We start from the raw sequence: 27014 nt of genomic DNA on the forward strand, positions 1-27014 counted from the left end.
TCCAGCAGCCCGGGAAAACGATCTCACAGGTTTCTGGTTCCTCCTGCCTGTGTCTCTTGTGCATGGGGGTGTGAAACATGCACATCTTTTGCACGACTCCTGCCATCCGTAAAGCAGGGTGATGTGCTGTAGGGACTCTTTGGCGCTATGGGACATTATTTCTAACAGCACAAGCCTGGAAGCAGCTTAAACCTCCAGCAGTTGGGTCCTAAACACGGAGCCACTGCCGTGGGATGTTACTTGTTTGTTAAAAAGAGTAAGGAGCTCTGTGTGCTGAAATGGAATTATCTGTGGGATGTGTTTTTTGTTTTTATTTAAAAATTTTTAAAGATTTTTAACATTTGAGAGAGAGAAAGCATGAGAGGGGAAGGTCAGCGGGAAGCCCGATGCAGGACTCGATTTGGGACTAGCAGGATCATGACCTGGGCGGAAGGCAGAGGCTTAACTGACTGAGCCACCCAGGCGCCCTTATTTAAGTTGTTATTTTAATTTTTAAGCTGTGTGGATAAAGTGAACATTGCAGGTGGGCCCAGATAATTAAATATTTAGACTGGAAATTGAATATTTGTACTTTTTAAAAATTTTTTTAAAGATTTTGTTCACTTGTTTGAGAGAGAGCTTGCGTGAGTAGGGTGAGGGAGAGAAGGAGAAGCAGACTCTGTGCTGAGTGTGGAGCCCGATGTGGGATTCGATCCCAGGACCCCAGGATCATGACCTAAGCCGGAGGCAGAGGCTTAACCTCCTGAGCCATCCTGGTGTCCTTATTTAGATACTTTTTAAGGTGTAGTGCATAGAGGTAAAGGCAAAGGTCATGTTATTTGTAAATCAGGAATAAGCTTAAAGGAAAGGCCAGTTTTTATACCCTGTAGGAACGTGCAAGTTGATAATGTTGTTTTGAAACCTCTAGGTCCTTCCTGGTCGTTGTGAATCATTCCTTTCTGACTGGACGTGTGTCGTGTGTCGTATGCAGCAGGCGGGGCAGCTCCTGCAGATCTAGACTTTCATACGGGGCGTCCTGCGGTGTCTGACCTGCCTCCTGGAAAGCCTTGGGCATTAAGCACCGACTAAACCAAGCCTGCTTTGGCTTGCTTGATGGTCCTGGAGTCCGTGAGCAATGCTGTCCTGAAGGGCTGCTGCTGGGGTGGGCTCTGTCTTGCCGGGTGGGCTGGAGGTGTCTGCAGAGGGCGGCTGTCCTGCACGCCAGGCTGCAGACAGCTGGGGCGGGGGCTTTGCCTTCCTCCCTCGCTGTTCCTTAGTCCACTTGCTGGGAAGAAGTCAGAGAACTATCGTGAAACACCACGAGCCCCCTTCCTGAGTATGAGGTAGGGGAGATCATTTGCTGGTTTTTAGCTTTTAAATACACTAATTTTTTTTTTTTTTTTTTTTTTTAATGACAGTTGTGGATGGCTCAGTCGTCAGCCTCCAGCTAAAGTCGTGATCCCGGGGTCCTGGGATCGAGCCCTGCATCGGGCTCCCAGCTCAGCACGGAGACTGCTTCTCCCTCTCCATCTGCCTCTCCCTCACCTCATGCCCTCTCTTGCTCTCTGTCAAATAAATAAAATCTGTAAAAAAATAATAATAATAAATAATAAAATGTTCTTTTTTTAAAAACCTGACAGTTTTGGACAAAAAGGAAAACTCTTCATTGAGGTCTCTTTAGAACATGGTGAGGACTATTTCGGAACATTAATATAAAAATTTGGATCCCTCTTAGGGCTATATTTTTTTCCTCCTCTTTTTCATGATTGTCACAGAGTAAGGAAGGCTGCTGTGTGCGACTTGGGCTCTGGGACACCATGAGCACCGAGGCACACTGGACCTTGGGTGGGTTTGTGCAAGATCTCTCTGGGGCCCCTGTGGGCAGTGGGGACGAAGGCTTCTGCCCATGTCCTGCCCCTCTGCCTGAGTTGGGATTTCTTCTTGGAATTTGATATGTGTAAGGGTATGTCGCCAAAGTGTATGCTGACGTGCCCGCTGTGTGTCCAGCCCTGCCACCCCGAGTGCACCCAGTCCCATCCGAGATGCCCACTGCTGCTCAGCGTCCGGTCACTTCGATTGCCCCTGGGGGACAGTGGAGCTTTTGAGCACCGGCCTGCCTTAGAGATCCCCACGGGAGCGTTTGCAGGACCCAGCAGACGTGCTTCCGATGTCTTACTCAGTGTTCTTCCTGCATGTTTGTCTTTCCAGGAAAACCTTTTCTGTGTCCTTGGCGGACCCCGGCCTTGTCCAGGAGCCCCAGGCGAAGCCTGGCGTCGAGCTTCCAGGCTGGGCGGTTCTTCAGCTCACAGGCCGCGGAGGGCCAGACGGAGGAGCCCCTGCACTCCATTATCAGCAGCACCGAGACCGTGCAGGGTACTGTGAAACCGGGCAGGGGAAGCGCTTGAGGCAGAGACAGTGATGGATAGAGCCACGCACTTGCTTTAGTCAAAGGTTTAGTCGGAGGGAGGGTTCCCCCAAACAAAGCATCCTCCGTTTCCGGCTTGGCCAGGAGCTGCTCACAGTCGTCCTGGTGTGTCTTGCCCCCTCTGGTGGTCACCCGTGAGCTTGCGGCCGGCCCCCTTTCTCAGAGTGGGGATTCACGGCACATCTGCTAGTGATCATGGAAGCAGGGTGTAAATCCGGCATTGGCCGTGCCGACGCAGACCTGCCCTCTCGAGCTGGCCTGTCAGCTCAGGAGTCTAGAAAAGCAGGCTCCAGAGCCCATTGAGAGCTGGTCCCCACATGTGTCCATTTCTGACTTTCACATGAGAGGACAACACAGTCTCTGATGTTTGGGTTAAGAAGTGAGGTCTTGTTTGTTTGCTTTCTGAATAATTAATTTGGAAACAGCTTTATTTTTTTCTAAGATTTTATTTATTTGACAGAGTGAGAGAGCACAACCAGGCAAAGCAGCAGTGGGAGAGGGAGAAGCACGATCCCCACTGAGCAGGGAGCCTAATATGGGGCCCAATCCCAGGATCCTGGGATCATGACCTGAGCCAAAGGGAGTCGCTTAACCAGCTGAGCTAGCTTGGGACCCCAGAAACCACAGTTTTGAAGAATAGAATCTAGGGTCTGATTGTTAGAGCCAATCTGATTCTCATGTCCTTGGGAAGTGCCACCTTCAACAGACCCTTGAGCTGTCCTAAAGCGACAGGTCTCATTGGTGGGAAGCAGGGGAGGTTCCCTTTGCCCCTTCCTGTGGCGAGAGGGGGTGCCCCTGGCTTGTCCTCTCTGATGCCTCCTGCTTGAGAACCCCAGTGACTTCATTTCTTTTTCACTTTTTTTTTTTTTAAAAGATTTATTTTAAAGTAATCTCTACACCCAACGTGGGGTTGAACTCACAACCCCCAAGGTCAAGAGTCGCACGCTGCACTGACTCAGCCAGCTGGGGACCCCTTTTGTTCACTCTTTTGAAAAATGTTTAAAATTTGTTACCTGAAACATTCTTTTGAATGTTATATCGCATATTCTTCCATGAAAATAGAAACTGCATTTTACTGCGTCTGTCTGTGATTCATTACCAGGTTCCGTTTCCAAACACGAGTTCCAGGCTGAGACAAAGAAGCTTCTGGACATTGTTGCCCGTTCCTTGTACTCAGAGAAAGAGGTGCTGTGTCCGTTCCTCAGTTCCACTGCTAGTGGCGTTTCTTTTTGGGGAAAAAAAAAAAAAACAAAAACGATTTTTATGTTGCTTTAGAGACATGCCAGGTAGTATAACAGCTGTAAGAACGCATCAGATTTGGACAGACCTGGATCTTAGCTACCCGCACGAGTGTTTTCATTAAATCCATTTGGGTTTCATGGACAGAGAGGCCCCGAGGATTGTGCTAGATTGACTCTGGAAGTTATTTTTGCTGATGGTTTAGAATCTCTCCTCTCCCGCCCCAACCCCTCGATACTGGCATGGGGGCCCTGGGATTCACTTCTGTGGGGGTGGCAGTATGCTCGGTGGCCCTGCGTTACTGTGTCACCTGGTGGGTGGCCACCAGATGGACGGTGGGACTACGGGAGCAAAGCCCCCGGCCCCATGTGGAGAGAGCAGAGACTGGGAGGAGCGACAGACTGTGGGAGAAGCGAGAACAAATAGTCTGTCGTGTCCATGCTCGTATTGCTAGAGTGCAGAGGGGAATTTTGAGGAAGGGTAAAGCACCAAACTCCGAAGTTAAGAGAGACTTTTTGGGAAATACTTCCCGGTCTCGTGCTGCTGCATACCCTGTTCAGGCATCCCCGTGAGCTCCAGCTTCTGTGCTCTTGGGGTCCCATCACCACGCTTCCTCTTGCACCTGCAGGAGGAAGGTGTGTTTGAGGGAAGGTGCTTCTCAGATACAGACGGGTGGTTGCGCCATGTGGCCCTTTCCTCCCCTGAGCACGGTAGGCCTTTGTTGAAGGAAGCCAGAGAGTTCTTTTCAAGGAGTAGAAGAAACAGGTATTGGGGGATATTTTGACATCCGTGTCCGGAGTTGGGCAAGCAGTGGGGGCACGGGGCTCTTCAGGATGGAGCCGACATCGCAGGTTGGCACCTGCTTGATTTTCAGGACAGAGCAGCAAGGTTCGGGTTCACTCCTTAAAAGCAGCTGCATCAGGGAGAAGCCCTGGGCCTTCAGTCATTTTGGGACCTGCCCTGGAGAAACCGTCTCTGAGAAAAGTGGGAAGTCTTTATGGTTAAAACACGCAATATACTTTGGCATTTCTCCCCCGACTTGGAATAAACACTGCGGCTGCTGACCAGGACGGCCTGCGGCACTTGCACCTTCTTTCTCCTCCCGCAGGTGTTCATACGCGAGCTGGTCTCCAACGCCAGTGACGCCCTGGAGAAGCTGCGCCACAGGCTGCTGTCAGAAGGCCGGACGCTGCCGGAAATGGAGATCCACTTGCAGACAGACGCCGAGAAAGGCACCATCACCATCCAGGTGGGCCTCTGGGTGTCCCGCCGCGGGCACCGGCCCTCTGCGCTCCTGGACCAGGGGAGCTGGACGGGCCTTTTTGTTCTTTCTCCAGGCTCCAAGTGACATGCCATCTGCACATCAAGAGTTGTCGACTCTTGTTTTAGTTTGCTGTAAAAATAATGCTTGTTCAATCTAGAAAATTTGAAAACACAGACACACAGAAAAGCAGGTTTAGAATTGCCCCATCATTTGAGGCTGACGACTGTTAGCATGGGTTTTTGATGTCTGCGTTTATTTACACAGCTAAACATTGTTAAGTTCTGTGTTATTTTTAGTGCTCCCTTTTTACATTTTTTTTTTTTTTAAGATTGTTTATTTATTAGAGAGAGAAAGCGTGAGAGGGGAGAAGGTCAGAGGGAGAAACAGACCGCCAGTGTAGCTAGGAGCCCAGTGCGGGACTCGATCCCAGGACTCCGGGATCATGACCTGAGCCAAAGGCAGTGGCTTAACCAACAGAGCCACCTGGGCGCCCCCTTTTTACATTTTTAACTGTAGTTTTCCTCCCGTAATGCATGTTTCCCCGCGTCATTGAATATCCTGCAGTACTGTCTCGTCACAGCCTGCCGTTCGGATCGGTGGTCTTGCTTTAAATGAAGCAGTACTCGAGGCTTCTGTAGCCTCTTGAAAATAGCAAGGTCAGAAAGAAAACAGAAGCAAGGGACTCCTCAAGCCGTGGTTGAGGGACCCCGTGTTGCCGAAACAGCTTCTTCAGGGTCTGGGGTGATGGCCGAACTGGGGGGACGACTGCAAGGCGGAAGGGTGAGCGTCGGGGGCTCTGAGCGGATGCTTCCGACCCGGGCTTCAGGGAGCTGGGTTTGGCTGCTTGGGACGGTGCTGGCGGGGGTCTATTGTGCCGTCTTGTGGCTCGTGCCATCTGGGCTGCATGCGGGTGCCGTTTCTACGGCTGTTGTAGGAAGCTTTACTGACGTAAGATTTACACACAGAAAAATTCAGCGGGCTCAGGTGCACACATTGCTAGTGCGCCGCCATCCTGATTCCTTCCCCCAGACCTCCACTCCCTCCCAGCCCGTCAACCGTGCATGTGCTCTCTGCCCCTTCGGGTTTGTATTTTCTAGAATTCCATAGAAACACAGTTTGGTCTGACTTGCCCTCTGCAGAATGCTGTGAGCTTCACCCCGGTGCAGTGCGTGTCCCGTTTTCTCCCGGAGAAGTGTTCTGCCTCACGTGTGGCACGCGCTCAGGGTTCACTCGCCATGACGCGCCTTCGGCTTGTTTCCAGTTTGGGGTGTTAGGAGTAAAGCTGCTCTGGACACGTGTTTTCATTTCTCTCAGGTGCATGCCTAAGAGTGGGGATGCTGGCTCCAGGAGAGTGTGTAACTGTGAGTCGCCAGCCACCTGCAGCTGGTGTCCCCACGTGCTTGCCTGGCAGTAGTGGCTGGAGGCCACTGCTGTGGTCCTTGCCAGTGCCAGCTACTGTCGGCCACAGAGATTGGGGCCGTTCCAGCGGCTGGGTGAGGTTTTTTGTTTTGTTTTTTTAACGATTTTATTTATTTTATTTGACAGAGATCACAAGCAGGCAGAGAGGCAGGCAGAGAGAGGAGGAAGCGGGCTCCCTGCTGAGCAGAGAGCCCGATGCGGGGCTCGATCCCAGGACCCTGGGATCATGACCCGAGCTGAAGGCAGAGGCATTAACCCACTGAGCCACGCAGGCATCACTGTTTTTTTTTTTTGTTTTTTTTTTTTTTTAATTAATTAAGAGCACTAGAGAGGGAGAACCGAGCAAGCATGACGGGGCAGAGGGAGAAGGAGTAGCAAGGAGCCCAATATGAGGCTTAATCCCGGGACCCAGGGGTCATGATCTGAGCGTGAGGCAGACCCATAACCGACTGAGCCGCCCGGGCGCCCATGGTGGATTTGTTGTTGTTTTTAATTTTTTTTAATTTATTCAACAGAGAGAGGGAGAGAGATCACAAGTAGGCAGAGAGGCAGGCAGAGAGAGAGGGAAACAGGCTCCCTGCTTAGGGACCCTGAGATCATGACCTGAGCCGAAGGCAGAGGCTTTAACCCACTGAGGCGCCCCCACGGTGGGATTTTAATGGACGTTTCCCTCATGATTCATGGTCAGTCGTGAGCGTCTTGTCACCTGTTTACCGTTTCTGTATCTTCCTTGTGAAATGTCCAGATTTCTGATTCATCTTTTTTAAAGATTGTATTTATTTATTTATTTGAAAGAGAGAGAGAGAGCATGAGAGGGGAGAAGGTCAGAGGGAGAAGCAGACTCCCTGCCGAGCAGGGCGCCTGATGCGGACTCGATCCGGGGACTCCAGGATCATGACCTGAGCCGGAGGCAGCCACTTAACCAGCTGAGCCACCCAGGCGCCTTTCTGATTCATTTTTAATCAAGTCGTTTTTTTTTTTAATTGGGTTACAAGACTTCTTTATACATTCTGGATCTAATATCCATATCAGATACATACTTTGCAAGTATTTTTTTCCCAGTCTGTGGTTTGCCTTTTAATTTTCATGGTGGTTTTTGAAAAGCAAAAGATTTTAATTGTCGTGAAGCCTGGTTGATCACTTTTTCCTTCTGTCGCATGCTTTTAGGAACTTAAGAAATCTTTGCCTCTTCCACGGTCCGATTTCCTCCCGTGTTTTCATGTAGAAGCTGTGCAGTCTTTGCCCGTCCTCTGTGCGTCTGAGCTGTTGGGGGCCTGGTATGAGGGGGGCCGAGGGTGGGCGCAGTTTCAGCGCCATCTGCTTTCCTTTCCCGTCGAGTTCTCTCAGAGCCTTTGTCACAAATCAAGGGACACAATCTGTGCAGCTGTTTCTGGACTCTCTTCTGTCTCTTGGCTCTCTGGGTCTCTCTGCTAGCAGGGTTCGTTCTGGTGCGGCCCAGCCCCCAGGACTAGAACTGGTCCCCATGATGGCGTGTGCTTTGACTTCCCCGAGTCCTGCCTAGCACGTGTAACTGATGCCACTTGCCCCCTGGGGCTGTCCACTCACGTCCGTCCCAGCTCCCAGGTGCTGGCCTTGGAGCTTAGCGTGCCTCTCTCCTCAGGACACTGGCATCGGGATGACACAGGAAGAGCTGGTAGCCAACCTGGGAACAATTGCCAGGTCAGGATCAAAGGTAAACCCCATCCTCCCCCACCCCTCCCCCACCCCCCATGGTCCCCTCCTCAGGTGCTGCATTTTCTGCCCCTTCAGGGCTCGGGGCTCTGTCCCCGAGGCCTCCCTGACCAGAGAGGGCAGGACCCAGCAGACTTCAGGTGCCAGCTCCGTGTTGGCGCTGTGGGGGCGCTTTATCCCTCACAGGGACCCCTGGCTTCTTTTCTTTGTAGACAAAGAGGTAGAATTCAGCACTTTTTCCGTAGCTAGAAATCAGCCAACCTCAGGCTCCAAGCCTGTCCGTCGGTCTGGAGTGCACCCTTCTGGCTCTGTGTTTCTCCATCACTCAGGACTTGCTTGAGGTGGAGGGGCCCGGCAGAGGTGGTCATCCTTCCTCTCCATCCTCAGCCCTGTTCACAAGAATAGGTCACGCCGGTGGGTGGTCAGCTCTGTGGGGAGGACGTGCCCCGGGGGTTGTGGCTGCCATGTGACCCTTGAGGGGTGGGTGGTCACAGGACCTCTGCCAGCAGCAAGTTGGAGGCTGGTGGCCCTGGGCTGCCTGTATGTCTCTCCTTGGTTTTGTGGGCCTATGTGCGGCCTAAAATGGTACCACAAAATGACAGAAGCACTTGAAATGGTCTAATCCTGGGTCCGAAGTGACTTGCAGAAATTCTGCCTTTAAGAAAGTACGTTGCCATGACTGTTCTTCCCCGCCATTGTGATTCTGTTTCTGTCAAGGAAAGTCTGTGCTGTCGCATACATTAGCCACCAGCTACACCTGCCTGTTTGAATTTACATTTTTTTTTTTTTTAAAGATTTTTATTTATTTATTTGATAGAGAGAGATCACAAGTAGGCAGAGAGGCAGGCAGAGAGAGAGAGAGAGGGAAGCAGGCTCCCTGCTGAGCGGAGAGCCCGACATGGGACTCGATCCCAGGGCCCTGAGATCATGACCTGAGCCGAAGGCAGCGGCCTAACCCACTGAGCCACCCAGGTGCCCCTGTTTGAATTTACATTAAATGTAATTTAAAACTTGGCTCCTCGGGCACACCAGCCCCAGTGTGAGTGCTCGGTACCCAGATGTGGTCCGCAGCCACCCTTTTGGGCCACTTAGAACACTTTTGTCATCGCAGACGGCGTCGTAGCAACAAGTATGTGTGTTTTACTGCATTTTTAATCTTAGAAACTTTGATAAATATGAGTCACAGAAATTAAGCACCTTCTGATACCATATCGAGCGTGAATGTAGTATATTCCGTTTAACCTTGAAGCTTGGAATCTGGGAGACCCCAGAAGACGTATTCAGGAGAACTGCAGGGGGGTCTCTCTTTCCATGCCCTGCCTGCTCAGACTGCCACCCCAACGACCGGGGAGTGTGGCTGGCAGGCCTGCTGCCAATAGGCAGGCTTACGTGCTCCGAGTCAGATACAGACCCAGTCCCCCTGCTGCCCAGCTGGGGCTCTCCAGGCTGGTCACCAGCACTAGGGGGACGGACACGGAGTCACATCTCTTCTGCCGGGGGGAGGGGCTGCCCTCCGTCTGACCAGCCTTTGCTACCACAGGCCTTTCTGGATGCGCTGCAGAGCCACGTGGAGGCCAGCAGCAAGATCATTGGCCAGTTCGGAGTGGGGTTCTACTCTGCTTTCATGGTGGCGGACAGAGTGGAGGTCTACTCCCGCTCAGTGGACCCGGGCAGCCCCGGTTACCAGTGGCTCTCAGATGGGTGAGTAAATGAGAGCAGGCTCACGTCACACATAGGGAGCTCCCTGGGGCCGCCACGGCTGGGCGCACCTGATGCGCACTGCACGAATCAGCTGGGGTATCAGCACTTCACTTGGAAAGTAAGAGTCTCCTGATGGTGTGCCATTGCGCCTTCCTGGGCTTCCTGTGTGAAGCCGGAACTGCACTCTTTGGGCAGCCGGTTACTCTCTCCCCTGCAGATGGCCCATGCCTTCTGTCCCTCATCCTTGTGCTCTGGAGTGTGGCCTGTGCCAGGTGGGGCTCCTTTGAGAGTTGCTGGCCTTAGGACCAGGTGGGTACCAGGCATCCTCTGCTCCAGGGCGGCCTCGCTGGACTCCGTTCTGTGGGAGTTCCTGGGTTTGGCTCATGGGCCTGCCCGCGCCTCCCCTGCCAGCTCAGGCCCGAGGAGTGGCCTTTTATAGAGGCTCGCTTGTTCCGCCTGCTTGGGGGCCGAGGCTCTCAGGGTTGCTGGGTGGATGTTCGGGAAGAATCTTGAAGCTCTGAGGAGAATTGGACCTTGGCCAAATGGAGGCTTGCACTTCAATAGGCTCAAACCTTCATTCCAAGTCCTTTCCCGGTAGAGTCTACTGTCTGCGGTGGGGCTCCGGTGGCGCACACAAGAGGGGCTCTTTCGGACCCAGCCCGTCTCCCTCAGGCAGAACTGCCATTTCTGTTTAATTCTGAGAAGGCGGCGATCAGAGGAGATGGGCCAGGGTTTGACAAGGCACTTCTGGGGGTGCGTCCCCCTCTCTTCTCTGAAAATGGTTTCTCTGCCTGAGGTTCAGAAACACGGGGTTGAGGGGGCTTAGTTTGAGTTAGGGGCGGTCCCTGGGCATCTGCTCTTTCTTTTCGGCATTGGGACCACCTTGGGTGACCCTAGAGCCCACGAGGTGACACATGATGGGGGAGCCACACCCTGCGGCCACGCTCCCTGGTAGAGACGCAGCAGCCGGGGGCTCAGCTGGGCTCAGAAGCGGTGGCGCTTAGGTTTGTCTCTGCGGGTGGGCTTGGGCCCTGCTTGCGACAGTCCCAGGAAGAGTGACTGGACGTGCGGTGGAGGACCCGTCAGCCTCACTGTGTGCAGCTGGCTTTCTCTTTCCCACATCTTAGGTCTGGGGTGTTTGAAATCGCTGAAGCCTCGGGAGTGAGAACCGGGACCAAGATCATCCTGCACCTCAGGCCGGACAGCAAGGAGTTTGCCAGCGAGGCCTGCGTCCGAGGCGAGCTGGAGCCTGGGCGGTTGGGGGAGGTGCAGTGGTTAGGGCGCCGCTCGGGCTGGTTGCCTGTGCTGGCTGGCTCCATGCGGCCGTGGGAGGCCGGGCCTGCTGGCGCTGTGGGTTGGGTTCTGTCTTCCACTCTTGGTGGTTGCATGCGGTGCTTTCCCCGTCGACCCCCCGCCCCAGGCCCTGGGTTGTAAGATGCTTCCCGGGGTTTGGCCTGTGCCCGCTTCGCGGAGAACAAGAGCGGGGCTTCCTCGCGGTGGGCTTCTCAGCTGGGGCTGAACGGGTGCTTATCCAAGGTGCCGAGGGTTTCCAGGATTCACCATTAACCTCCCATATGTCAGCCACCAAGAAAGCGTGGGGGTTCGTGGTGGCTCGTGGTGGCTGGGGCCTCAGATCCCTGGTTCTTGTAAGAGTTCTGGTCACCCTACTGTGGCCTGGCTTCGCACCCGTGAAACCACTGGCCCGAAGCCGTCTGGCGTGTTGCATCACTTCCAGAGCGCTTGTGTATCCGGAAGCTTCCTGTATTCATTGTTGGCGTGTGTTTTTTGTCTTTTCAAGATGTGGTGACAAAGTACAGTAACTTCGTCAGCTTCCCCTTGTACCTCAACGGCAGGCGCATGAACACCCTGCAGGTGAGACCCTCAGCTGCCTGGCGGGCTCAGGTGGCTGTGGGGAGTGGTTGGTACATTGCAGGGTCAGGGCTGAGTGGCGCTGGCAGAGGCCCAGCGCGGGGGTCCCTTGTGGAAGGCCAGGTCCCGACCCTTCTGTGTCCTGTCCACATGCACCACGTGCAGTTTGGCCGTCCTTCATGTGTTCACAAAGCCATAGTCTCTTCTAGAATGTTCTCACCCCAGAAAGGAATCTGCCTGCATTAGTAGTCGCCTCCTATCTCTCCTCCCCTTGCCCCCGACATGTCACATCAGTGGAATCAGACACCGAGACTTTTGTGTCTGGCTTCTCACCGTAACGGTTCTGAGGTTCATCCACACCGGAGCCCATGTCAGTTCTCCGTTCCTTTTACGGCAGAGTCGCAGTCCGTGGCTAGACATGTTTCTTTGTCCGTTCAGTTGTCGTATTTGTGATGTACCCCAGGCACGTGGCACCTCTGGGCTGGCCTTTCCAGACCCCCTGTCCTGGGAGGGGGCCCTTGTTTTTGAGCCTCTTGTGCGTCTTTGTGGAACACCCCTTCCTCCCCATGCTTGAGTCGGGGGCGGGGGCTTGCCCCCAAGCCCACCGCCCTGCTCTGTCCCATGGGCTGGGCCTTGCGTCATCTGCGGGTGCACTTGCCAGCACTTGGGCCAGCTTCCACGGTCCAGCTCTGTGGGGAGGGCACCGCTGAGCCTCTGCGTCCTCCTGTGTCCCCTTTTCCAGGCCGTCTGGATGATGGACCCCAAGGACGTGGGTGAGTGGCAGCACGAGGAGTTCTACCGCTACGTGGCTCAGGCCCATGACAAGCCCCGCTATACGCTGCACTACAGGACGGACGCGCCTCTCAACATCCGGAGTGTCTTCTATGTGCCTGACACGGTGAGGCCCAGCGGCGGGGGCACGGCTGCCGGTCCAGGGCTGCTGCTCTATGGGGTGCGGGCGGGCCTCCCCCAGGGCGCGGGGAGCACTGGCCCTGAGTGGGGACAGAGCAGTATGGACATCCCAAGAATTAACTTGGTAGCATCCGAATAAAAGCAAAATTCCTGTCTCCGGTTAGGGGAGCAGGGTTTTTAGGTGAGGGGGGTCCCACGTGCCGTCTTGGGGTAGAGCAGAGATGTGCAGGCACGTAGGCCTGGCTGTCATAGAGCCACGGGGAGTCCCTCAGGGCAACATGTGGGTGCGCCCCCGAGCCACGGGGCCACATGGGGCTCTGTGGTGCTCTGATGCATTGGTGGGCACTCCGTACTTGTGCCTGGCCTCTAAGATCCCCAGCTCAGCTGCATGGCGAAGGCTCTGATGAGTCCTGCAACAGGAAAGCCTGCTCCGGGGTTGGAAGAGGTTCCTGGCCTTTTCTGATTGCCGCCCTTGTAACGCCCCGTGGCTCCCCCTTTTGGAAAGTGAGACCCTCGCTGCTGAGTTGTGCACGCCGGTGCCAGCGTGTCCGGGGGCTCGTTAGGACTGCAGAACCTCAGTGCCCCCGGGACCTCCTGAGTCAGAGTTCCCATTTCAGCGGGTCCCAGTGTGGTGTGCGTGCAGGCTGCAGGCTTAGAGCAGGGCTTAGGGGACGATTGTGACTAGTTCAGGCTTCACAGGCCACACACGTCCTGGAGCCCTGCCCCCGGAGCAGGGACGCCCAGAGGCTGCAGAGGAGCCCAGCTGCGTTCTAAGAAACTGCAGACTCGGCAATTTGGATTTCACAATTTTTTTTTTTCCCAAAGATTTTATTTATTTATTTGACAGAGATCACAAGTAGGCAGAGAGAGGGAAGCGGGCTCCCTGCTAAGCAGAGAGCCCCATGCAGGGGCCAATCCCAGGACCCTGGGATCATGACCTGAGCCAAAGGCAGAGACTTTAACCCACTGAGCCACCCAGGCACCCCATGGATTTCACGTATTTTTGACATAAGAAACCTTTGTCTGCTTTCACAGCCATTTAAAAGTGTACAAGTTGAAAAATAAAAGCATATAAGTTGGGTGCCTGGCGGGTCAGTCGGTTAAGCATCTGACTCTTGGTTTTGGCTGGGGTTGTAATCTCATGTGTCGTGGGATTCTGTTTCCCTCTCCCTTTGCCCCTCCCTCCTCAAACAAATAAATAAATAACATTTGAAAAATAAATAACTGAAAACGAAGTGGACAAGCCGTTCTGGGGCCTACACCAGCCTGATGATGAGATGGATTTTCCCGTGGGCGGTGTCTGGTCCCTGGCCGCAGTGGGTTTGGCCCTGCTCACAGGGACATGCACTTTGCCGTCAGTGTCCTCCAGGAGGAAGGGGCGGGTGCTGCAGCTGCCCGGGGAAGCCCCACTCCCTGCTCCCCCTGCCGAGAGCATGTAGGGCTCCTCCCTGGGCTTCTGGCTTCTGACCTCTCTTCCTTCTGCATCCTCGCACGCGCCCCACAGCTCCCCGGCGCAGACCACCGTAGGAAGGGGTGGTTCTCAGCGTCGTCCCCAGAACTCCCCAACTCTGCTCTCTCCTCGCCCCCAGAAACCATCCATGTTTGATGTGAGCCGGGAGTTGGGGTCCAGCATCGCGCTCTACAGCCGCAAGGTCCTCATCCAGACCAAGGCCACTGACATCCTGCCCAAGTGGCTGCGCTTCATTCGAGGTACAGGGCTCCGTGGCCAAGCTCCGCCGAGTGGGCCGCTGTGCTGCTGGCCAGGGACTGCGCGGCTCCCGGTGAGGGTGGGGGGCGCTCGTCTGCCGTGGGTGCGGGGTCCGGTGCTGAGCAGCCGTGGGAGGCTGCTCAGCCCCATTCCCCGGGAGCTTCCCGCTGGCCGCTCTGGTCATGCTGCTGTGACCAGGCTGTGTGCGTCTGCCTCAGACATCAGCAGGATTTGGGGGCCAGGAGGTGTTGCCCCACTGATCCTCCCCTCCGTGTCCTTTGCCAGTTTGCTGTCACCCACGTGTGGTCTCAATGACAGGCGGGGAGGCGGAGGGATGTGCAGTGAGGGCCAGGCAGAGCCACGGGCCTGCGAGCGTCCTGACGGCCGGTGTCTCGCGCAGGCGTGGTGGACAGCGAGGACATCCCCCTGAACCTCAGTCGGGAGCTCCTGCAGGAGAGTGCGCTCATCAGGTGAGCCGCCGGCGAGGGGGCTGTCCCCCTCTGCCCCCAAGGGTCCCGGCAGGGTGTGGTGCTGCGGTGCTGCGGTAGGCCCGGGCCTGGGGGACTGTGTGTGGGGAGATGCACCCCCATTTGGAACATGCTGGGGAGATGCCAGGCACGCCGCCTGTGAGGTAGAGAAGGCAGAGGACGACGGTTAGGAAGGATCTGATCGTGGTCCAGGAAGGTCACGGAGAGCGTGAAGGCGCTCATCTCTCAGAGACGTCACGTCGCTTTGGAATTCCTGTGGGCGGAGGTGGCTGCGTTTCTCAGCTCCCCACCCTGACTGTAGCAATAGCTCCTGGCTCCTGAGTGCTGGCGCTCACCTGACTGACCGTGACCTTTCCCGGGCAGCCTCAGTTGTCTTTTGAGGGGGCGCCACCAGGTCATGGTTGCAGGAACAGTCCCAGACCAGTGAGGCCGGTCACTGGTGCACCTGGACTTGAATCCGTGTGTTACCAGGGGCAGGAGCTGCACAGTGACCGCAGCCGGGCACGTGGGGCCTGACTTCGGCGTTGTCGTCCCGTTGCTGGGGAAGTTCAGGTGGCACGTGATGAAGGGTGTCTGCCAGGTGTCTGTGTCACTTTAGTCCTTCCCCTTTGGAATTCAGCCGGCATACGTGGGGGTGGTATTTTGCAGCCGTGTGAACCGCTGGTCGCTTCATCAAACTGTTTTTAAGTTTTTATTTTTTTGAGAGAGAGCCAGGGAGCACAAGCAGGGGCAGAGGGAAGCAAACTCCCCACCAAGTACGGAGCTCAACATGGGGCTCGATCCCAGGACCCTGACAGCACAACCGAGCCACAGGCAGATATCCAACCGGCTGAGCCCCCTAAGTGCCCTGCTTCCTCGGACTTTCCGTGTATATTTGTTGTAGTATGTGTTCATTTTTAAATACCTGAAATTTATTTGTAGGAACCGATGACCCATTTTGTTTGTGGTTTCTGATGTGTTCTTGTCCTCATGCGTCTCGATGCCCCGACTGTGGGCAGCAGGAAGGAGCCTGCCCAGATGGGCCCCCTGCCCTTGGATGCGCCCGCGCCCTGCTTTCAGCGTCGTCGCTCCTGGCCCAAGACAGTCCAGGCTTTCCTTGTGTTGCGCCTCCGTCTTGCCCTGACCCCAGGACCACTGACTCTGTGAAGATGCCCTGGTTCCTTTGATTGGAGCGTGGTGGCAAGGAGCCAGGATCTGGGCCCTAGGGCTGCCAATGCAGCTGGGGTGTCCTTTCTCGCAGGCCTCTTAGCGGTCAGCTGAGGAATCCAGGAAGTCTGTGTGCATGTGTGCGCGTCTACACCGGCTTGCCTCTGTGTCTGGTGACCTCTCTGATGACCTGCCGGCACCACTGGGACATTGGTCTTGACTCTTGCCACGTGTGCTGCTGTCTTTAACCATAAGCCATTGGCTTCTTGTCACCCCTAACCTGGAGCATGGACCAGTTCCCCACCATGCCGTGGCTGCTGCCCTCCCCTTGTGCTCGTGCCCCCCGCACGTGGTGGGCTCTGACCTTCCACACTGGGCTGCGTGATCACCCTCCTGGGGCTCCATGTCCGGTCCTAGCCACTGTGGCTGCCCCACCCTGGGTGTGGGTGCTGTTCTGTTCTGCCCTTGGCCTGAGGGACTGAGAGGTTGGGGACAAGAGCAAAGAGGGAGGGCTTAGGAGAACATGAGACCGTTGGCCCCCTATCCTGCGTTATTATAGAAACACATGGTAATACTGCTTTTGTAAAAGAAGAGCAAAATATTGGCAAGGAAATGAGAATACCCATAATTCCACTAATGAAGCTGCTTATAATTTTATGTCACTCTGTAATGCCACAGTAAACACCCCAATCCCCCCAAAGTCTGAGTTTTGTACAGCTGGTTGTGTCTGTAGCGTGCTCCGTGTCAGCCCTGGTGGCTGCAGTGCCCGGCAATCTCCAGAGACACACTGCAGTGCGCAGGTGGTTGTGGGGACAGGCTTGGCGCACACGCACCCCGCGGTCTCTCCGTGTTGGGATTTGTCTGCTCATCTTTCCAGCGTGAGGTACTTTCCCATGTCCTTAAGAACCGGTAGAGGATGTGATGATTGGCCCGGCAGCTTTTTATATTCCTTTAGCCTGGTCTTCCCCATTGAGCACGGGGGCTGTTCTGTGCGCCCCCGCGGAGAGCCAGTCCGTAGAGCTTGCTGACCTTGGGCTCAGGTGCGATCTGCAGTGGGAACGGAGACCATGGCCCCCACAGGGGGTCAGTTCTCATTCCTGCCTCTCAGGGGCATGTCTCCCCAACTGGGGTTTGTCGGGGGCCCCCTTTATTTTTGCTTCGTGTTTTTTAGTTTTATCAAGATGGTGTTATTTTCACTTCTGTGATTATTAGTGGGAATGAATGTTTTTCCTGCCATTCTGATCTTAGAAGTTGTTTCTGTGGGATAAATGCATTTCTGTTCTGCAGGAAACTCCGGGACCTTCTACAGCAGAGGCTAATAAAATTCTTCATTGACCAGAGTAAAAAAGATGCCGAAAAATATGCCAAGTTTTTTGAAGATTATGGCTTGTTCATGAGGGAGGGCATCGTGACCACCGCTGAGCAGGAAGTCAAGGTATGATACGGGTTTCTGGGCCTTTCTCTGGGCTGCCACGCTCCGTGGAGGCCCGAAAGCTGAGCCTCCTGGGACATGAGTATGGCCTAGTGGGGTGCTGTGCAGGGATCGCTAAGGCAGCATTTGGCCTCCAGGCCTCCGTCACGGGACGCAGCAGGCCTGGCACCGCTTCCAAGCGTCCTTATGATGTCATGTAGCGCCAGAATCTTCCCGGCCTAATGCTGGAAGGAGGTGGGCGTGCATGGTCTCCTCCCACAAGAGTTTGGGGTGCTCTGGAGATCACATAAGACAGGGGACAGGGCAAGGTGCCTGTTTCTCGTGGTGGGAAGGGCGTTCAGGGCGTTTGTGATTGGTAGAAATCCTTTAATGCAGTGTCCCTGGGGCCAGAGTTCAGTTTAATTACTTAAAAATGCTTTAATCATCTCATAAACATTTTCTGGCCAGTTTTAAATTGTCATATAATTCATATACCATAAAATTCACCCATTTATTTATTTATTTATTTATTTTAAGATTCTATTTATTTGACAGCACAAGTAGGCAGGGAGGCAGGCGGTGTGGGGGGAAGTAGGCTTTCTGCTGAGCAGAGAGCCTGACGCGGGGCTTGATCCCAGGACCCTGGGATCATGACCTGAGCCAAAGGCAGACTCTTAACTGACTGAGCCACCCAGCTGCCCCCAAATTCATCAAAAGGTCAACAGTTTAGTGAGCTATTCAGTGGCCATATGTTCACAAGTAATGCAACCATGACCATCCAGTTCCAGAACATTCTCATCCTCCCAAAAAGACACCCATTACCATTAAGCAGGGCTGGGATTTCATCTTCTGCACCAGAACAGCAGGAGGTGAGGAAGGACACGACCGAAGTCTGGGGTTCCCCAGGGGGTTCTTCAGGCCGTGGGGCTTGGGCCTCGGGCCGTCCTTGCTGCTGGCTGGTGGCAGGACGCCCTCACCACCCCCCGACTCCTGGTGCGGACCTGTCTGAACGTCTGTGTGCTGCCAGTGACATGTTTCTGGTAAACAGCACGTGTGGCATTTGCAGCCCTGTCATGCTGTTTCATCGCACATCGCCCCTGAACAGGCTCCCGTCTTCCTTGTGTCCCCCTCTAGCATGTCTGTGCTAGATAATCGAGAAGTCAGTGGTGTAGACTAGGCAGTTTAGGTCCCAAGTCACATCTGGGCTGGTGGCCTCAGGGACCTAGGCCGCACGCAGCTTGTTGTCGCTCCTCAGTCCTTAGCAGGCACCTCCCACGTTGAGAGAATAGGACACCAGCAGGCCCGCTGACTTCAGCAGACAGGGAGGAGGAGGACAGACCCCCCCACCTTCAGTACACGCCCGCTGTCGTCCGGACCCCTCCTTGGGCTAGTCTGTGCTGTGGGGAAGCCTGCGAATGTGGCCTCTGCACCGCGTTCGTGTGCCCAAGAGGCAGGGTCAGTGACTGGAATGGAGGATGCTGGGTTGGGCAAGTCTGCCACAGACGTGTCTGGTCACTCCTAGCACAAGACTGGAGAACCCCTCTCCCCAGGCACCTGGACCACCTGGGGTGAAGGTTCTCTGCAGGGTTCCCTAGACTTTCGATGGGGGACTTGACGGATATCACCAGAGCCCCCGCAGCCCCCCAGGGGCTAAGCGCCAGCCCTGGGCCCGGCAGGCGGGGGTGAGGCCGGCCAGAGCCCTTCCCGTAGCCACAGGCTTCCGAGGTATGTGGCAGGCAGTTGGGAGGCCTTCAGGGCAGGACCCGGAACAAGCGAGCTGGCCTTTGTCCGCAGGAGGAGATCGCGAAGCTGCTGCGGTACGAGTCCTCGGCCCTGCCCGCCGGGCAGCTGACGAGCCTCCCGGACTACGCCAGCCGCATGCAGCCCGGCAGCCGCACCATCTACTACCTGTGCGCCCCCAGCCGGCAGCTGGCCGAGCACTCGCCCTACTACGAAGCTGTGAAGCAGAAAAACATGGAGGTGGGTGTGCTATGGGCCAGGGCCGGACTGCCGGTGTCTGAGTGCCCGAAGGAGGGTCTTCTGCTTGAGAGACAGTGGCTGGATGGGCTCCGAATGGGCCCCGGGACATTGGACGACCAAGCAGCGCAAGGTGACGTCTGGGTGCCCGGAGGCCCAGCTGAGCTGCTGTTGATTTGCGTGTCTCTGGGGGTGACGTGGGTTCGTTGTTGTTGTTTGGTGGAGTCGTTGTTCCTGCTGCTCTGAGAGAGCCCGGGCTCCTCTCAGGGCCGTCTAGTGAACCTCTTTATCTGTGCGGCTCAGGAGGCCCCAGGGTCTCCGGTGTGGCCTTTCTGGATGTGAGACCCCGCCCGCACCTCCTGCGCCCCCTCCCCAGTCCCGGTCAGAGGTTCCCAGGCCCAACGCCGCATCCTCCGGCCCTCGTAGGTTCTGTTCTGCTACGAGCAGTTTGATGAGCTGACTCTGCTGCACCTCCGCGAGTTCGACAGGAAGAAGCTGATCTCCGTGGAGACAGACATCGTTGTTGACCACTACAAGGAGGAGAAGTTGGAGGCCGGGGACCCAGGTCAGCTCTCCTTCTGTCTGGGCCCAGGCATGGGCGGTGGCCGGGTGCGTGGGGAGGCAGGCCCAGGGGCTGTGGACGTGGGGTCCTCCTTGCTTCTTTGTGTCCGGGGTCCCCAGCCTGCACAGAAGCAGCCGTCGGGAGCCGCTTCCGTTTAGATCCCAGGACCCCTCCCATGCCCCGTCCAGCATGGCTTCCTGAGAGAATGAGAAATCATCCTTCTGAGAAAACTCCTACAAAATTCCACGAGTCTCAGGCAACTGAAAGTGTCCTTTCTTTAAAGTAGGCACCGCATCCACCGTGGTGCTGGGACTTGTGACCCTGAGAGCACGAATTGCGTGCTCTGCCGGCTCAGCCAGCCCCGCGCCCCCAGGAGAGTCCTCTGTGAGGTCGTTCTAGCTGCTCGCCCTTAGGTGAAGAGCTTCTTGGGAAGCTTCTGTCCTTGTGCTGGTGGCCAGCAGGGGCTGGAGGGAGCCTTCCTGCAGCCCGCAGCGGGGCAGAAGTGTTTCAGGACCTGGGACCATCGCAGGGGGTGGGGCTGCCCGTAGCAGCTCAGGGCTCCCTCCCTTCTGCTCCCCGTAGCCGGTGACCGCCTGTCAGAGAAGGAGACAGAGGACCTGATGGCTTGGATGAGAAACGCGCTGGGGTCACGTGTCACCAATGTGAAGGTGAGGACTTGGAGAGATGGGCCACCTCCGTGACCCCACAGCTGCTGGTTGAGTGGCTGGCCTCCTGTGCGCTCTCTGGTGGCGGGGGACACCAGGGTCTGGCTTGGGGACGGGCATGTTGCTGCTCCTCCCAGGGCCTGCGTACACGTGGGGGAGGCAGCGCGCCGGAGGACGCCAAGTCCCCTGGGAGCGTCTTGGGCAGGGCTGGTGAGAGCGTGGTCTGCAGGAAGGGGGCTCAGCCCATCGGGGTGGGTGGGCCTGCAGGGTTCCCCACAGTCATAGGACGTCAGTGGCCTCCGTGAGGCCAAGGGGCGTGGGCAGCCAGGCAGGATGGCCCTAGGACAGCCATTGATACATGAGAAACCGGGGGCTGTGAGAGACACGGGAGGAGGGAGTCCCCATTCAGGATTCTGTCCTGGGAACTTGATATGGCCGTAGTTCCCGCTCCATTCTCAGTGGTGCGGGGCGGCGGGGAGGGTGTCCCCAGAGACCTGCATTCTCTGCTGTCCCCTGGGGAAGCTTCTGACCCGGTCAAGGCCCTACAACCCGGGGGGCCCCCCTACCTCCCGCTGTGCCCTCACCCGGTCCCCGGCCTTGCTTGTAGGTGACTCTGCGACTGGACACCCACCCCGCCATGATCACTGTGCTGGAGATGGGGGCCGCCCGGCACTTCCTGCGCATGCAGCAGCTGGCCAAGAGCCAGGAGGAGCGCGCTCAGCTGCTGCAGCCCACACTGGAGATCAACCCCAGGTAGGCTCCCGGCGCCGTGGACCCAGGGCACCCATGACTTGTCCCTGCGCAGTGATGCCGCTCACGCCTGACACCTACCAAGGGCAGAGGGCTTCCGGGTGGTTTGAAAACTACAGGTACCAGCTGTGGGATCCAACTACATTGTTTATCCCCCCACCCCCCGGCCCCCGTGGGAGGTTTTAGAACACCGCAGTGCTGGCGGCTGGATGCCCCCGTGTCCTGCTATCCTGGTGTGGCCTGTCCCTCCTCAGCCGCCCCACAGCCCTCACTGTAGAGACTTAAGAGATCCTCACTGTGCTCTAGTCTGTCGTGTGTCCTGGACACAGCTCTGGGTGGCCTGTCAGTGGTGTCCCCAGGCATGTGCTTCTGAGGTCGTGCCTCCTTCACTTCTCAGCGGACGGTGGCCGGAGGAGCGGGCGGGCGTTCGTGTCCGGGCGGAGTAACAGGCAGGGCTCTGCCTCTACGCCGTGATGCAGCCTTTCCTGTTCGACTTGGGGGTCGTTCTCAATTGGGGGCTGCTCGGACGGTTGCTCGGACCACTGTGTCCTGTCTGGCCCTGCCCATGTTTGCCTGAGGCTCACTTGCCCCGGTGGCCTCTGTGGGGTGAGGAGACGCTGCTGCTGCTGCATGCAGCTGGCATGGGAGGCCCCCGGCCCTGCGCGCCATGTCCTTCAGCTTGGGTTTCTGATGACACGCCCGAGACTGTCCTTTGTCCTGTTGTTCTTGTAGTTTGCGCTTTCTCAGTTGCATCTTCCAGTCTTTTCATCTGCCTGAAGAAGTGTTCTGAGGAGTTCTTAATTTTAATGAAGTCATTATTAAAAAAAGAAAAACTCGTTAATGTGAAGTCTGGTTGACATACGGGGTCAGTTTTAGACACACAGCAATGATTTGACATTTACGGACACGACCACGTGCTTGCCACGATGTCCTTTACCCCGTCACTGTGCGGTCCTGCTCATCCCGTGAGCGTACAGCGGAGTCTGAGCCCTGCGACCCCTTTGCCCACTTTGCGAACCCCCCGTGCTACAGGTCTGTATTTGGTGCTTTTCTAGGTCTTGTTGAGAAATCTTTCTCATCCGGGTCTTGAATGTATTCTCCTAACATTTCTGTCTAAAAGTTTTAATGTTTTGGCTTTGGGGCTGGTTTTAGTCCATCTCTAATTGGTTTGGGATGTAAGAGTCATTGTATCTCGCTCCACATGAACACCTGAGCCGCTCATGCCTGTCCTCTCCCTGCTGACCCGCCTGGACGGCTCTGTCCAATGGCCACAGGGCACGGTCTTCCCCGCAGGTCTGTGTTCAGTGACCTTCCCCTTAGTTCCCTTGAAGGGTATCTTCCCTCCTGCACATCTGCGCTGTACGAGGCGGCCTGACAGGTTACACGCGCGCGCACAGTTCAGCTTTTGATTGAGATTCCAAGTCAATTTTGAATGAATTGGCATCTGTATGTCTATTCTCTCATCCCTGAACATGCTAAATCTGTTTATTTTGGTGTCCCCCCCCCCTTTTTTGGTATTTGAGAGAGAGGGAACACAAGCAGGGGGAGTGGGAGGGAGAAGCAGGCCCCATCGAGCAGAGAGCACGATGTGGGGCTCGATCCCAGGACCCTGGCAGGTAAGGTTAACAACCAAGTCATCCAGGTGCCCTGAAATTTCATCTTCTAACTTGCAGCTGTATGTGAAAACTTTTGGGGGGATTTTGTACCCAGTGATTTCATAAGATTTATTTTATTTTACAGAGAGGGAGTACGTGGTGGAGGTAGGGACAGAGGGAGAGGAAATCTCCAGCCGACGTTGAGCACTGGGGCTCGATACCATGACACTGAGATTATGACCTGAGCCCAAACCAACAATTTTGGCTGCTTAACCGACTGAGCCACCCAGGCGTCCCAACAGTAATTTTTAAATGAAATTGTGCCAAGTTATCAAAATGTTAGAAAATAGCAAAAAGCAAACCTCTCTAGGCTTAGAGTATATATACTTACTATACTAAGTAAATATATATGTAAATATATATAATATATATTAAAATATATTTTTTTTTCCTGGATTCTGGTCTTAAGTTGTTGTATACGTTTTTTTTTTTGTTTGTTAAGATTCGGAGAGCATGAGAGTGGCAGAGGAGGGCGGGCGAGGGAACCTGAGGCAGGCTCTGTGGAGCACAGAGTAAGATACGGGGCTCGATTCCGTAATCCTGAGATCATGACCTGGGCAGAAACCAAGAGCTGGACGCTCAACCCACGGAGCCATCCAGGCAGCGCTGTGTGCTTTACTATTTTTAATTATCATAACTTTTTTTCATGTTGTTTTATAATCATAAAATTTTGTTTAGATTGCTGGGGAGAGGAAGGAGGCTCCTTTTCCGCTTCGTGAGCCGGATGACTAGACACGGAGTCAGCGGGTGAGACTGGACGTGGCTTGTGGCTGGTCCCCGCGGACTGGCCTTCGTGGCAGCCCAAGAATGGTGCTGTGGGGTGGCTGTCCCAGGTGCTCGTTTCTGTTGCCAGAGACTATTTTGAAATTTCAGTTGCTTTTAAAATTGGTAACATGTTCATCTGGTCCAGAAATGGGAAGAACCAAAGGAACTCACAGCCACCTTTCCCTTGCACCCTGGTCTCCCGTTGGCCCACATTAGGGGCGCGCGTTTGCCGGCGGCCTTGGAGCAGTTCTGCCAGACACGGTGCTCTGAGATGGGCCGCTGCGTCTCAGGGCAGCGTCCCCGCCCATGCTGGCGGATTCCCACTGTCCTCTGTGGCAGTTAGACGCGCTTCAATTTCTTCAACGCCTTCAGTTTTACCAAAAACTTCCCAATTTTGATGTAGGTTGCATATGAGTAAGGTCAGATGGGATTTATGGTGTTTTCTCCTGTGCAGAAATGCTCTCCTCATGCTGTTTCCAGTCTCCCTTTTTGACCTCTGTGTTTTGTCTCAGCTTCAGCAGTCCTGAAATTTTCTTCTTCTAAATGATTGTATTTCTTTTGATTTATGGAATCTACTAGAAATCCAGCAGTGTTCTGGGTGTTTGGCCGGCTACCCTCCCTCTTGTACACTCTCCAAAGATTTTATTTCAAGCGAGAGAGGGAGCATGAGCAGGGGGTGGGGCAGAGGGAGAGGCAGGCGCCCCAGTGAGCAGAGCACGATCCCAGGACCCCCAAAAGTCAGGACCCGAGCTGAAGGTAGACACTTAACCCAGAGTCCCCTAAGGTACCCCAAAATGCTATTTTTTGTTTTAGTGCTGTAGTTTATTAATACGTTTATATTAAGCAAGATCAGGACCCTGCGATCAAGAGGCCTCCACAAGGGCCCCTGATGTTGGCTTTTCACTTTTCAGAGCCCGCAGTGCAATCACTGCAGCCTTAAGATACGCTTTAACACTTAGGCATGGTCTTCCCGGGCTGTTGTCCCCGTGCTTACAAACTTACTCAGTTACCTGAACTAAGGTAATCTGTTAAATGTATGGATTAAGTAGGGTTTCTGATATCGAATGTCTTGTTCATATATTAACTTTGGTACCTGCTATATTTGCAGATCAAATCTCTGAATTCTCCTGCTTTTCTTGGTGTAGCATCTGGAATTCACATTATCTGCGTTTTCTTCTTAGGACCATTCTACTATACTTTTTTGAAGGTTCAGATCACCCCAACCTCAGAAGAGTCCTCACAACATAGAGGCCCTCGCACTAACTCTGGTGTTTTCTGTGCCGCAGACACGCGCTGATCAGGAAGCTCAGTCAGCTGCGGGACAGCGAGCCGGAACTGGCACAGCTGCTGGTGGATCAGGTGCGTCCTGGGAGGTCTGAGAGAACTATGGCAGCCGCCGCCTGTTCTGTGAGCCCGGGTAGCCTGTTGAAGTGGGGCACCTCTTGCCTCTAAAACCCTGCTTCATTCTTTTGCGAAGATTTTGAGAGCCCGATGTGGGGCTTGAGCCCAGGACCCTGACATCATGACCTGAGTTGAACGACTGAGCCACCCAGGCGCTCCTAAGCCCCGTCTTGGGAGGAGTAGTGCTCCTCCTCTCTACCCCCCGCAGGGCCGTGTCCTCTCACTGACGGGCTTCCCCTCCCTCTCAGATCTACGAGAATGCCATGATCGCCGCAGGACTCGTGGATGACCTCCGCCCCATGGTGGGCCGCCTCAACCACCTGCTTGTCAAGGCCCTGGAGCGACACTGAGGGGCTGCCAGGGTGAAGGGCCCCATCGCCCCGCAGTGATTAGGGCTGCAGCGGAGGTGATAGAGAAAGAGGCAGCTGAGACCAGCCACGGAGAAAGGAGGTGCCGCCACCTGTGACAACACCCGCTATGAGCTTTATTTACTTAAAAGCATTTTTTACTTAAAAACCTGTGTTAACCTAAGCGATGAACGGGTGTTGGGACTGTGAGGGTAGGTAGGGCGCTGGGTTGCCGCGAGCCCCCCCCACACCGCGGAGGCAGAGGGTGTGACCAGGCCACTCCCGCGACGCCGTGTGCAGGGCAGGTCCTCAGCCCCGATGCGTGAGCACGAGGACAGGCAAAGCTGTAGTGGGGGGAGGTTGCGTCCCAGGCTCCGCTCACGTCAGACCCTCTTCAGCGTCACCTCCACTGGGTAGTGATCGCTGATGGCCTGGGCCTGTGGGGAAGCGCCCAGTGAGGACGGGGGCGCACGACCAGCTCTGCACATGGGATTGCCTGCTCGGCCCCCACGGCTTTCTGTCGGTGCACAGAGCAGAGACAACCGCAAGTCCCCAGGGTGCAGGCCAGAGCCCCAGGGGAGCTGAAGGGAAGGACACATACCAGCTGGTTGCTCAGGCCGTAGGCAGCCTGGAAGTCAAAGGGGGCAGCCGAGTCTGGAACGATGGCGTGTTGGAGCACTGTTCCGGCCACCACGATCCTGCCGTGCACAAGGTGGTCCCTGTCAGCCCCAGGGCTGGCCATCCGTCCCCCCACCCCCATCTCTTAGTCTGGGAAAGGTCATGCAGTGGGGCTGTTGGGAGTCCATCAGGCCCTTGCTGGGCTGAGGGACTGGGAGCCCCTCCCCTAACCCAGGTGCTAGGGCCCCAGACTGCAGGAGGGTGAGTGACCTAGGTTTTGGGAACTTGAATCTAGGAGTCAAGGCTGTTCCTGGAGGTGACCCCATCCGTCCCTGCCTACCTGTCGTAGGCACAGTGCGTGGCTGTGGACGTGGTGTCCGCAGTGTCAGGGATCAGCCACTGGAAGGCCGGGCTTGTGCGCAGGCGGATGGAGGCCCACTGGGTGGGGGCCACGTAGCTGCAGCCAGCGTTGAAGTCGCCCAAGAGCATGATGTCCTAGCAGGAGATGGCAGCCACTTGGCCGGGGGGCACACAGCATATACCCCCAGGGCCTGGGGCCGGGGACTCACCTCCAGGTCCCACTTCTGCCGAACATCCAGGTAGACATCATAGAGCAAGTCCATCTCTGCCACTGCGTCCAGGGGGGCCGCGTGGAGGGGAACAATGGCGAACTCCTGGACCTCTGTGGAGATTTCCTGCTCAGCCCTGGCGGGGTTAGGGGGCACGAGCCCATCCCAAGGGGGTGTTTTCCTGAGTGACTTGAACCTCAGACCAGAGCACTAGGAATGACCAGGGCTTTTCAGGGATCCCAGGAAGGGGTGCGTACTGGTGAGCGGGGAGTGGAACCGGACGATGGCGGGCTCACGGCTGAAGGTGTCATTCCCGCAGGGCTCGCAGCCGTCATCGTACTGGTAGCTGTCCAGCACTGTCACCTGGTCAGGCCTGGGGAGGGCCGGGAGTAAGCCTGTGACCTGGCCCAAGTGGGCAGCACACAGTGGGACTCTGAGCCCAAGGCCCGCAG

The 27014-nt window shown here is 55.6% G+C and overlaps 2 protein-coding genes across 3 annotated transcripts in view; one reads left to right on the forward strand and one right to left on the reverse strand.

The window, feature by feature from the left end:
* The window catches only part of TRAP1 (TNF receptor associated protein 1), a 50548-nt gene extending 25004 nt beyond the window's left edge, over positions 1–25544 (forward strand). Inside the window, exons 2-18 of the mRNA XM_059155041.1 lie at positions 2188–2352; positions 3507–3589; positions 4752–4892; positions 7948–8019; positions 9559–9719; positions 10847–10956; positions 11518–11591; positions 12331–12486; positions 14090–14210; positions 14609–14678; positions 17130–17277; positions 19048–19233; positions 19657–19795; positions 20375–20460; positions 21065–21210; positions 24914–24986; positions 25277–25544. Coding sequence (XP_059011024.1) covers positions 2188–2352; positions 3507–3589; positions 4752–4892; positions 7948–8019; positions 9559–9719; positions 10847–10956; positions 11518–11591; positions 12331–12486; positions 14090–14210; positions 14609–14678; positions 17130–17277; positions 19048–19233; positions 19657–19795; positions 20375–20460; positions 21065–21210; positions 24914–24986; positions 25277–25378 — 2033 coding nt within the window. The 3' untranslated portion in view covers positions 25379–25544. The remainder of the gene's footprint in view (positions 1–2187; positions 2353–3506; positions 3590–4751; positions 4893–7947; positions 8020–9558; positions 9720–10846; positions 10957–11517; positions 11592–12330; positions 12487–14089; positions 14211–14608; positions 14679–17129; positions 17278–19047; positions 19234–19656; positions 19796–20374; positions 20461–21064; positions 21211–24913; positions 24987–25276) is intronic.
* The window catches only part of DNASE1 (deoxyribonuclease 1), a 51250-nt gene continuing 49700 nt past the window's right edge, over positions 25465–27014 (reverse strand). For both annotated transcript variants that reach the window (XM_059155040.1, XM_059155039.1), the window contains 5 exons: positions 26820–26935; positions 26563–26675; positions 26334–26488; positions 25977–26073; positions 25465–25812 (listed from right to left, as the gene is read on the reverse strand). In XM_059155040.1, the coding sequence (XP_059011023.1) occupies positions 25759–25812; positions 25977–26073; positions 26334–26488; positions 26563–26675; positions 26820–26935 (535 nt within the window). In that variant the 3' untranslated portion in view covers positions 25465–25758. The remainder of the gene's footprint in view (positions 25813–25976; positions 26074–26333; positions 26489–26562; positions 26676–26819; positions 26936–27014) is intronic.

This window comes from Mustela lutreola, chromosome 17 (assembly GCF_030435805.1).
Source record: "Mustela lutreola isolate mMusLut2 chromosome 17, mMusLut2.pri, whole genome shotgun sequence".
Classification (NCBI taxonomy): Eukaryota; Metazoa; Chordata; class Mammalia; order Carnivora; family Mustelidae; genus Mustela; species Mustela lutreola.